This window comes from Chrysemys picta, chromosome 23 (genome assembly GCF_011386835.1).
Source record: "Chrysemys picta bellii isolate R12L10 chromosome 23, ASM1138683v2, whole genome shotgun sequence".
Classification (NCBI taxonomy): domain Eukaryota; kingdom Metazoa; phylum Chordata; order Testudines; family Emydidae; genus Chrysemys; species Chrysemys picta.
In genome coordinates this window covers 16754557-16766666 of record NC_088813.1, presented here as the reverse complement: position 1 = coordinate 16766666, position 12110 = coordinate 16754557, and the positions used below count along the sequence as shown (strand labels likewise).

The following is a 12110-nucleotide window of genomic DNA, read 5'->3' as shown; positions in this document are numbered from 1 at the left end:
TCGATTGCAGCTTTCAGAGAAACAACAGCAAGTACAAAACCCTGCAGAACTTCTATGGTCATTATCATCACAGCCTGCTGCCCATGCTACAGTTTTGTGACTCCAAAACTTCATTCCCATTTCTAATGGCAGAAAATCCAAAGACTTTCCTCTTTCCAAAAAAAAAAAAAAAAAAAAAAAAAAAATCCCAATTCAATTAGATATAAATAACTTGCACTGGACATTTTAAAACTTTCAGATTTAATTACACATAAATAAATATGTACAGATTTAGAACAGTTCAGTTCAATTTGGCCTGGTTCAAGTTCTGCTCCTTGTGCTTTATTATTATTATTATTATTATTAATTTTAGAAACCTGTGTGCTGTTTTTTGTAGATCGTGGCGTTTTATTTAGTCCCAGGTGTAACTTAACCTGCTTGACCCCATTGGCTTGCATGTAACATTCCAGAAGGTTCTCGTTGATCAATTCCCATCTTGGAAAGAAGTCTGAGTGTAAGATTGTTCTCCTGACATGGCTCAGGGTTCCATAGGCCCTGGAGAAAATCTGTAGTGAGTGTCAGTTTGTTGCAAACTGTAAACAAAGTCTTGAAACCTCTTGAAAATCAAGGCAGGAACGCTGGTGATTTTCCTCTTGTCTTGGGCATAGGACTATTGTGTAGGTGGCATCATTGGAAGATTCCCTGGCTGCCTGTTGAAGGCAGGTTATACATCCAGATCTGCCCGCAATACAAAAAATCCCACCTGACTTACTTCTGCCTCAGTTTCAAAAACATCTTGAATGGCTGAGGCCTTTCCTCTCTATTGATTTTTCGGTGTTTCAGTTTGAACAGACTCCTGGAGCACTTCAGTATTTCGTTGTGGGTTAAAAAAACAAAATAAAATTGCACATGACTTGGCTTCCTGCATCCACAATTAAAATAAACAAAAGCCATCAACCTGTCTTATTCTCTCGATCTCAGTGATGTCCATTAAGGTTCTTTTCTTCTTCTTCTTAAATTCTTTAAATCTTCTTGTTTATTTGTTTGCTTTAAGAGTTGCGTCCCAAGTTCAAACATCGGAAAACATGTTGCACTGGGTCTTAATATTTTTTTCCAACACCAATAAGACCTCCTATCATGAGCTGGGAAGAGCTCCCCCCAGGGGAGGGGTAGTGAGACAGCATGTTATTTCCGATGCTTCACTTCTTTCTCTGACGCTTTAGAGTCTCCGGCTGCATGCCCATTCCCTGTGCTGTTCATGAACATTTTATCCAACCCCTTGAGGGACTCCACCAGGTAGTTCTGGAAGGCTGTGAGTGCTGCACAGATGGCTGGGCCCCCGAAGCCGTGGGTTATCAGGCTGAAGTGAGTCAAGCAGCTTTGGACACCTGGCTCTAAGATGAGAGACGGGCGGCTGTTCCCAAGCGGAGAACGATCCTGGGCCATCAAGTCTGCAAACTCTTTACAAATTTGCCTACAAGAGAAAGGAAGCCATTATGTTTTTAAAGAGCTGGAAATCTATGGTTTGTGCTCTGTTTCTGTAATTCATTTAAGCTGTTATCACTGGGGGGACGGGCTGAGCCAAGAGACTCAAAGTGTTTCCCTTCCAGGACACTGATCTGAATTCAGCCCTGAGCTGGTGGGGATTGAAGGTCATTTCCATTGGACAGCTGTTTGCTAGCCTGGATGAGATGAGTTTGATGGGTCTCTGATTCGATTCCCTGTGCCCAGTAAGAATCATGTTTGCACAGGTGTCACTGAGGGCATGATTTGAAGGCAGTGGGGTTGCGCAGGTATTACTTAGGGCATAATTTAGCCTACAGAATCTTTATGATTGGTGATGATGTCCGAGAAGGAAAGAACCTGGCTCGAAGCTCAGATCCCAGGATGAGTTTGCAGGACTGGCAATTAAATAAAACCCTCTTTTACTTGTAAACTAAGTGAAATGATCTGAAAGTCTCTGAGGCCCAGGAAGCAAGGAACCCCATGCAGCTATTTTTAAGGAATCACTGTTCAGAGCAGAACACCACTTGAAAACAGTTAGCTTAAAACAATCCAACAACAAACAATCAGAGGAAAGTGTTTGGTGAAGTGATGCATTATCCCCATGGGAGATGTCATGAAAGGCAAACATAAGCCAAAAGCGTGCAGTGTCAATGAGCATGTCCTTTGAATGTTCATGTTCGTCCTTCCAATGTGAGTGCCTGAGGCATTTCACTGTGTTGTGTGTCCGTTGAATATGAGTGTGTGCAGCACATTCCCGTGAGTGTGTCCTCCGTGCGGGACTGAGAGCTCTTTGGGGCAGGGACTCTCTCTCGGTGATACGTATATGCAGTGCCTAGCACGAGGGGGCCTCGATGCTGCTGGGGGTGCATACTCACTTGGTAGCCAGAAGCATGTTTTTCCGGGTGTGGAGTTCGCTGGGATCGGAGTGCTGACGGCACAGGTATTCCGCTGCTGCCTTCGCTGGGAACTCCGTTTCACACACATAACCAAAATCCCGGGCGAGGTGAACGGCTTCGCCTAGACGAAGAACAAATGAATGAGCTGGGTCTGTACCTGTATAACAACAATGGAGCATTTTCTGCAGAAATCTCCACATATCTTATTGGGAAGCCTTGCTGATTTCTGTTGGGGCTGGATGCTCTTTTCCTCAGATCTCTAGGCAAGGGGAGGAAAACTCTGGAGTCTCCCTGGTTGGCTCTAGCATTCCGGGAGTAGCTGTGTCACAGGGTGGCTAACCCCTATGAAGTAGGTCCAGCTCTCCTGTGCCAGGACAAGTGCTCCCATTTTGCCAGTTAAGAGGACAGGGCACCACTGGGGGCTATAAAGGACCAGGGAGGATCAGAGCCAGGAGGAGAGTGAGGGATGCTCCCCTGGTAAAGGTGTTCTCCAAGCAGAGAGGCTGTGGGGTCCCTGCTGGGAAGAGTGGAGCTGTTCTGTGGATGTGGAAGGGCTGGGCTGGCTAGGACAGTACGCTGTGGGTACTGTTTTGGATTATGCTGGGGAAGTTCTAGACTAAGGTGGTGGCACTTGGTCAAGGTTTACATGCATGGGACTTCTGTAATAAATGGAACCCACAAGGGCTATGTTTATACTTGGGAAGATGCTTTGGACTCTTTCTGGAGATGCTCCAGGAGGGAAACTGAGGCAAACAGGCCTGTCGTCTTGCACCTGCTACGGGGGGGCCCTTCTGGAGGTACTGTGCTAGGTCAAGCTCCCACTGAAAGCAATGGGAGTTTCTCGTACCCTGCTGTGGGAGAATCATGCCCCAGGAGTCCTGATTGACAGTCCCTGGCTCTAAGAACAAAATCTCTTCCTCCCTCCCTCCTTTGCTGGTTCATAAAATAACACACCAAAGTCAATGTGGCTGCAGTTACATCTGGGTGGAATTTGGCCCATTGTGCTGTGTTCTTGCAGGAGGAAGAGTAACAGAGACATCCCTGTCCCTCCCACCTCCCCCCTCATCTCTCTCTTTCTCTCACCTGTTTTCTCCTCCTATCTTTTCCTACTAGCCCTCCTATTTCAGAATCAGAGTATGATCCCATTGCGTTAGGCAACCATGCTGCCTTACCACAAACCCAGACTATCAAAGGGGACTGACTTCTTTTTTGGCGGGGGGACCCCCTAAGATGGTGATTACTCCAGAACAGGGGAAGGGGGAAGCACAGGAGGAATAGAAGGAAGATAGGGTCTTGTTTGTATCCTTCCTCGCTGAACAGAAAGGCCTAAGGGGAGAATGCTCAGCCTAGGTATCCATCATTCCAGGGAACTGCCCTCTCATTGATGAAATTGATCCATCTTCAGGCATCCCCATGGAAATAATCAGAGCTGATGGCAATTGATCATGCCCAAACCCCGGGTTAGGCAGACAGAGCTAATTTGACTTGCCCCCCGCTGTTCATACGTATTAGGCCATCCATCCCAATAGCATTAACCTAGCTCCCATCGCTGCCCCCCCAGCTCTGAGAATCGTGCGTGTGAAGCCTATTTTGGGCAGAGTGTTTGGCTTCCCGTATGAAGCTTCTCAATTTCCTTTCCCTCCTCACTCCCTCAGCCATAACTATATAATGAAATACTAGAAAATGAGAGTTGGGGCAATTTTGTGTGTGTGGGCGCATGTGCGCAATATGAATGAAAATCTATTCACTTCTGTGGAACAGGGAGACGGTGGCTATAAAAGTGGGGGTACAGCAAAGGACTGGAAGTTGGGACTTCTTGGCTCTGTCCTTGTGGAAGCATGTGCTAGTGGCTAAAGCTAAGGTGACTAATGATTTGGGTGCCCAACTTGAGATATTGTAAAGAGTCTTGACTCGAGGGTCAGTCCTCATAACATTCTTAACATGTTCTTAAAGTGCTTTGCTGAATCAGGGCCTGGTGGAGCAGGGGCTTCCTTACTTGCTGTAATGAAGTAGATGGGGGCACCAGCAGGCCAGTGTGGCACAGGAGGGCACATGGCAGAGATGGCCATGAAGGAGAGCTGTCAAGTGACTTTATACAGGTAATGCCCTAATTCAGCCGACACTTCACCCCACCTGTATCTTTAAGCTTCTGAGCAATCCCAGGAAAGTCTTTGGGCCAGAAGCCTACATTAGCCACATTCTTTTCACACATCTCTTTTCTGGAGGGTTGGAGAGTGTTTTGAAAGTTGGAACGTAACCTGGTATCTTGTGCAGAATTAAGGCCAAATTCACCCCTGGTGTAACCCCAGTGAAGCCTGCACCTAACATGCCAGGGAGCAGACCGCCAAAAATCCCATGAAAAATTCCAAACACAAATTTCTATTTCTGCCGATTTGCCCATGTGACTCTCTTAGATATTTCCAACGTGTCTATCATTGCAGTATCTAAGTACTAAATACTGTCATTGGGATTTGCATAGTATATTCAGGGAGGACATGATGGTAGCTTCTGCTCTTCCCTTCCCCTGGTTCTAGCATGCCTTGCTTCCTTTTTATAAGAAGATAATGAGACTGGCACATGAGAATCAAAAGAGACAAATCTTAGACTCAAAACTGGCTGAACCTTAGCACAGGAAAAGCAGCGGGTGAGTTCTTCTGGAAGCAAGCAAACTGTCCACTAAGCACAGGAGACATCCCTCTAGTACAGCCTTATGTGTCTAACGTTCTTCTTTTGCTATTTCAGGTGATGCTTTTTATTCCCCGTCTCATTTACCCACGGACACTGGTTCTCCCTCCATCTATATTTATGAACAGCTGAGCATCAATCTAAAAATATAATTAACGCTAAAAAACACCCAGTAATAAATAAAAAAATGAATAAATAAGTACAGAGGTTGAAGAGGCAGAGGGGAGCAAACAGATTAAAATAAGACAGCAAATGTCCAAGAAAAAAGGGCCTGAGGCATAGCAGGGCAACCTAGTTTCTGTCTGCTGAAAAATGGCAAAGCAATAGCACCTTCCCCTGGGTGAACCATCTTCCAATACCATAACACTGCGTTGCAAGAGGAAATCATATCCATCAAGCACACATGGGGCCACTCTTTTATTTACTCTGAGCCGTTAAGCAGTAACCAAAAAGTCAGCAGCCTCATGAAATCAAAATGTATATTTCTTCCTTTCTTTCATTCTTTTCTTTCTTTTCTTTTAATGGAAATCAGCCTGTCATTCAGCACGCACCGACGGCCCTTGGTAACAACCTCCGCCTAATGAAGCGGGTCATTTAATTTGCTGGCAACAATGGAGACGATTTTCTATTCAAAAACTGCAGGCAGCTGCCTCCAACACGCTGGGCGCAAATACAATGGATTCCGAAGCTGGAAGGGAGTTGAAGCCACCATTTCATTTGTCTCCTTCCTGTGTCCTTTGGTCCATAGATGCGGTAGCGACATCATCATTTCCACAGTGTGAAGGCTGGGAGGAGAACTACTAAACAGGCAGCTTTAAGCAAGGGGACTTCATGCTTAAAGGGCAAGTTATAGGTTGACTATGGAGGCCCTACATAGCATGTTTCCCATAGCCTCACTCAGCACCCACCACCACGCTCACAGATCAGCCACTACACTCCCTTGAAGGCTGTGTTTCCCCCAATTTCTCTTTTGGGAATTGAACCTTTCTGTCCCATGTGGCAGTGCCACTGAGCCAACCTCAAGCATATTTTTACGGAGTATGCAGAGCACTAGTGTATCACGGATCCAGACATGGGGGCAGCTAGGATTGGAAGTGCATTTGACCTATTTCAAAGGCAAGACAAGGGAACGTGTGGAGATCTACACAAGTCTGAGTCCCAATAAAACAGGTCTGTTTGGGCCAAGGACACAACATTTTCAGTAATCCAGTAAGTTTGCAATAGAAGTGAGTGCATATTTATGAATAGGTTGGTGAATATTTGTGATAATTTCTTAATGAGTTTGCTTTGGCCGTGTTCCTGCTCCTTTTGTGTTTGCTTTCTGTGAATCTTCATGTGACTGAGTTTTACTTGTAGTCATTCACAAAAGTGAATTTTAAGCTCGAATAGTCGTTGATAGCACATTTCAAACTTGTGCCGCAAATTTGATCAGGAGACTTAAGCTCATGCAATGAGGGAGCAGAAAGAATAAAATGTGACTTATGTGAACCAGACATAGCTAAGCAACACAGGTTGGGTTTCAATTTTCAGTGGTTCTAAATTCTAGATCCCATGATGTTCTAAAGGACCCCAAAAGCATTGGTAGCCATGTGCAAACACTGGAACATTTGGCCTGACAGGTCTGCAGCTACCTCGTTCCAATTGTGAGGACTTTCTCCAAACTGTGCTCTTGTTAGCCCAGCAGAAATCTGTTAGTTCAGAAGACGTGCTTGGGTGAAGACGGAGAATTACATGCAGACCCCACTCTGGATTAATGATGGCTGCTGCTTAATCTGTTCTGTTTTAGGCCCTCTGACAAATTGCAAATGGAGGACTTAGACTGGGCAAGATTGGGCACCCCAGTGTGATGTTAAATCACAGAACGACTCTTACCTTCCACCAACGACGTCAGCAAAGTGACATTGGCAGCTTTACGCCTTCCTGCAGGTAGATTTAAGCCTATTTTCTCTAATCTTTCCCTTAAACACCTTCCACCATTTTTTGATTTTGCCCTGCAAGAGGGAAACAAGGAGGGAAAAAATTTTAGTTGAAAGGAAAGAAAAAGAAACACACAAACTGCTGTTTCCCAGCCTGTTCATAGATTCATAGATTCTAGGACTGGAAGGGACCTCGAGAGGTCATCGAGTCCAGTCCCCTGCCCACATGGCAGGACCAAATACTGTCTAGACCATCCCTGATAGACATTTATCTAACCTACTCTTAAATATCTCCAGAGATGGAGATTTCACAACCTCCCTAGGCAATTTATTCCAGTGTTTAACCATCCTGACAGTTAGGAACTTTTTCCTAATGTCCAACCTAGACCTCCCTTGCTGCAGTTTAAACCCATTGCTTCTTGTTCTATCCTTAGAGGCTAAGGTGAACAAGTTTTCTCCCTCCTCCTTATGACACCCTTTTAAATACCTGAAAACTGCTATCATGTCCCCTCTCAGTCTTCTCTTTTCCAAACTAAACAAACCCAATTCTTTCGGCCTTCCTTCACAGGGCATGTTCTCAAGACCTTTAATCATTCTTGTTGCTCTTCTCTGGACCCTTTCCAATTTCTCCACATATTTTTTAAAATGCGGTGCCCAGAACTGGACACAATACTTCAGCTGAGGCCTAACCAGAGCAGAGTAGAGCGGAAGAATGACTTCTCGTGTCTTGCTCACAACACACCTGTTAATACATCCCAGAATCATGTTTGCTTTTTTTGCAACAGCATCACACTGTTGACTCATATTTAGCTTGTGGTCCACTATAACCCCTAGATCCCTTTCTGCCATACTCCTTCCTAGACAGTCTCTTCCCATTCTGTATGTGTGAAACTGATTTTTTCTTCCTAAGTGGAGCACTTTGCATTTGTCTTTGTTAAACTTCATCCTGTTTAACTCAGACCATTTCTCCAATTTGTCCAGATCATTTTGAATTATGACCCTTTCCTCCAAAGCAGTTGCAATCCCTCCCAGTTGTAACTGAGTAGTCTCTTGATCTGGAATAAAATATACAATGAGCTTCACAAATCCCAATGGTAAGGACTACTGATAACCGAATATAAAGTGTGCTAAAATCAATTTCTATATTCCAAACGACATGGTAGTCCTGGATTCTTTTATAGCCATGAAAAGAACTGCTGTTCAGTGAATGAAACAGATATGAGAATAAAAAGAACCTTCATCCAATCACTAGTTTTATTGTTTCAAATTCTCAACAAGAGCAATCCTCAGTGATGCCTTTGTTCCAACAAACAGCAGCTCATCTAAGTTTGTGCAGGAGACTCGCAGATTCATTAACAAAGAAGCATTTGGGCTGCAAGCTTGTAGGAACTTGCAAAGCGATGCGCTGTATTGCAAAAATACCCATATGCCCAGGAGCGCACAGAGACCTGTTGGGCTTTAATGTTGTTCTTAGGGAGTCCCACCTCCAAAAGGTGGGTCTTACTGGAGTGACAACAGCAACAGCCAACCAGTGAGCTTCCTATGCAGAAAACATTGCAGGTTTGGGGCAGAATCTCTGTGAAAAGTAATAAAATTGACTATCACCCAGAGCAGCAGCAAAACACGTGGCCTGTTACTGGAATAATTTAATCCAACACCTTTGCAGCCTTTGCTATTCTGAGATAAAAAGAGTCCTGGACTGGGACTTCTCTATCCGATGACAAGGTATAAGAATAACCACTTGGTAGAGCTGAACAAAGCACTCACAGTGGATCGCAGAACTAGGGCACAAGCTGCAAAATTCATACTTGGATCCGGATATTGAGCACCCCTGAAGTTTGGCAAGGTGTTTGGGACAGGGCTTTGGCTTGGCCTGTTATAGACTTAGGGGACAGTTGCACAATGTGGATCAGGAGATGTGAACTTTCCCAGATTCAGATCTAGGGGGTTGAAATTGTAACCAGACCTATACATCACCCCAAATCGGAAGGACCCGCAGGTGCCGCCTGAAGTCAGTGGGACTGTCTCAAGGGCATTCCCTAGACTGTAAGCTGTTTGGGGCAGGGTTTAGCTTTTTGTTCTGTGTTTGACTGGGGCGCCTAGGCTCTACTGCATGCAAATAATTAATAATGACCAGCAAGCGTTCATCACTGGAAATAGCTCAGACACTTTGACCTGAAGGAAGCAGAGGAGAGACAAAATCAGAGGAAGATAAGTATGGTGTGATGCTTACCTCCTGAGGACTCCCCCGAGAAGAGAGGCATTGAGACACTCTGGTGGGGAAAGCCTTCTCTGCACCTCCCCGACGGTCACCTTGTACTTAGAGGTGGAGCTGAGAAGGGAGAGCCGGCCAGGCACGGAGCAGAAGACCTCGTTGGGATTTGTCACCCCTCCAATCAAACTGTCTTTGTTCATCGACAGGGCAGAGATGGTGGTGCCGTTCGCCTTCGAGGGGATGGGCACTGGAAGGAAAAGCAGCAAGAGAGAAAGAATGTCACTGGAAAGGGTCTAAAGCAGAGGAAACAGAAACTTGGTGACGCTCGGGGCCCCTCAGGCAGCATTCCAGGAGCTCAATGCACAGGCATTTCCATCGTAAGAAGTAAACAGACATGACCATGGGGTTTTCCTTGGTCTTGTATGTTTCTTAATGGAAAAAGAGAAACTGCCTGAGGGGTGGTTTGAAAACCAGGCAAAATGCAGATCTGTAACTTATCCCTCCAAATTCAGGGGTGCTAGGACCTGGGGTTCTTGTTTGGCCTCTAGGAAAGGACCAGGTGCATAATTTTGACCAGATCCCCAATCCCGCCTTCCTCTGTCTGCCTTCGGGGTGCTTAGGGATCCAAGATTTTGGTCTGGCCTGTCACAGAGAAAGGGGCCGTTTGCAAAACTCAGGTCTGGATCCTGTTTCAAGATTTCCAGTACTGCTGATTTTTGGAGGGGTTTGGATTTGGAATTTTCATTGGGGCCCATGTTCACACAGCACCATTAAGGAGGAACAGAAGACCTGGACTCTGTCCCTAGCACCTCCGTTATCTGAGACTTAGCAAACCCCAGGGGAGCTAAGGGCTGTGTGTGTGGACATGGGAAGACTTCCATTGACTTCATCTGGGTTTGGATCAGGCCCACAGCAAGCGGGAGCCCCGCACTTGGGTCACCCTGGTCTAAAGTTAACTGAAAAGATCAGTTCACCAAACAACCCAGAACAAGCTGCCTTGTACTTAATGGGGAAAATGCCAATTAAAAGCAGAAAGGCAGACGGATGGTGGTGAACAGCAGACACCACACAGGGCCCATGGCCTTACACCAAGAGTGAAACTGGCCTATTTTCCCCAGACATCACTTCAGTAAGAAACCTCTTTAGACACAATAAAGGTTTCTCGGTTAGAGCCATGGCAGAGGCTTGTGCCAAGTGACTTTGGGTTTTATATTTTAAATTAATACCCAATTTAATTCTGAATCCACGGTTTTCAAAGACTCCACAGCTAACTGCAAATGCAATCACTCCAGATTGTTTAAACCCTGGCATTCTTTGTGGTTACTGAGTAATGGTCACTCCATGATGTACATTCAAACAGTACACATGCCTAATACTTAGAGCAACAAATAACAGGGTGAGATCCAGGTTTATAAAGGAAATACACATGCCCAAAATGAAACAGCAAACCTGAAATTTAAGCGGAAAGGGCAAGTACACTAAGCCCATTAAGGGGGCCTTACAATCAGCATATTGTAAATACAGCTCAACAACTTGTTAGCATGGCAATAAAAGAGCAGCACATGTTACATAAAACTGGCTAATGTTTTAGGGCTAAAAGATGAATGGAAATAAGCTAAGGTCTATTAAGTTCCCTCTCAGTGTGAAACTCCGACAGCGTCGGGGGACTGAAGGACAGGTTGCATGGGGTTTCCCTTCGGAACTGACTCGCAAAGGGTAAAGTTCTGACAGTTGTGACACTTGGGATTGTGGCTGATTAAGCAGTTCTAAGGGAAGAACAGAGGCTAAAAGATTCAAGAACATCACCGTATGGGCTAGGAAAGCAGAGCTGCTTCCAGACAGCAGCGACGTCAGGGCTTTCTTTCACATTCCCAGGATGGTTAATATTTATCCCTTGGCACATTCCTAAAATAAAAAGCCAGAGCATGTTTTAAAAATGTCCACGTATCACTGCAAAGATGTGTCTCACTGCAGATCCATGCATTCCTATGTTTTTGGACTTCATTGAGACATGCATCATCATGCATCCATGCAGTCCCATGCATCCCTAGAGAGCAGTGTATGTCTTGTGGTTTCGTGTGTTTTGTGCATCACTGTGTATCCATGTGTTTCCATGCATTCATGTGTCCGCGAAGAGCTGTGCATTACTTGTAGGTTCATACTTCATCACGCATTTGGGCATCCCTGTGGATTCATGCATCAATGTGTATTCATGCTTCCACGCACCACTTGGCACCTACGTATCTGTGTGTCTGTCTACAGAACCATGCAGCCCGGCAGAACCTTGCAGCACCACTCATCCACATGTCACAGCATTTGTTTTCCCCTGGTCCTGGATGAGAGGGCGAATCCATTTGGACTTGGGGCGGTGTAATGCTGGACGCTATTGGAAAGCTCACCTTGCAGAGCAAAAAGGTAAAATGCAGGCGTGTGTTTGGGAGGCATTCCATGCCGTGACAGAGTGCTGGGCAGTAAGGCCAGGCGCTGCGGTGCATAGCAGCAGAGTGATGGGCGGATGAACAGGGCATGATGAGGCACTGACACATGATGTGTCACTCTGACAGTTTTAAAACATGTGCTGACTTTTTTTTAGGAATATGCACACTGCAGAAAACCAATCCACCTAGAGAAGACTAAACTAGTCCCTGCCACTCCCAGAGCCACAGTCCAGAACCAGTTAGGCAGTCTCTGTTACATGCAATGACTTTCTGAATTTTATAGGCGCTGTGACAAGGAGAAACCATAGGAGACAATTAATTTGAATAATGATCTGGATTTCAGTAGTGCCTAGAAACCCCAACTGAGACCAGGGCCCCATTGTGCTAGGTGCTGTACATACACAGAAGGAGAGAGAGTCCTGTCCCAAAGTGTTTGCAATCTAAATAGACAAGAAGGTGGAAGGGGAAACAGAGG

At 45.5% G+C, this 12110-nt stretch overlaps 1 protein-coding gene across 6 annotated transcripts in view; it reads right to left on the bottom strand.

Moving 5' to 3' along the window:
* Window positions 1-223: 223 nt before the first annotated feature.
* Window positions 224-12110, bottom strand: part of TFAP2E (transcription factor AP-2 epsilon) — a 49532-nt gene continuing 37645 nt past the window's right edge. For 4 of the 6 annotated variants that reach the window (XM_024104235.3, XM_042854020.2, XM_024104234.3 and 1 more), the window contains 5 exons: window positions 11004-11102; window positions 9216-9444; window positions 6939-7057; window positions 2361-2502; window positions 224-1453 (listed from right to left, as the gene is read on the bottom strand). In XM_024104235.3, coding sequence (XP_023960003.1) covers window positions 1165-1453; window positions 2361-2502; window positions 6939-7057; window positions 9216-9444; window positions 11004-11102 — 878 coding nt within the window. In that variant the 3' untranslated portion in view covers window positions 224-1164. The remainder of the gene's footprint in view (window positions 1454-2360; window positions 2503-6938; window positions 7058-9215; window positions 9445-11003; window positions 11103-12110) is intronic. The other 2 variants (XM_065577084.1, XM_005298388.4) reach the window with 1 other exon arrangement.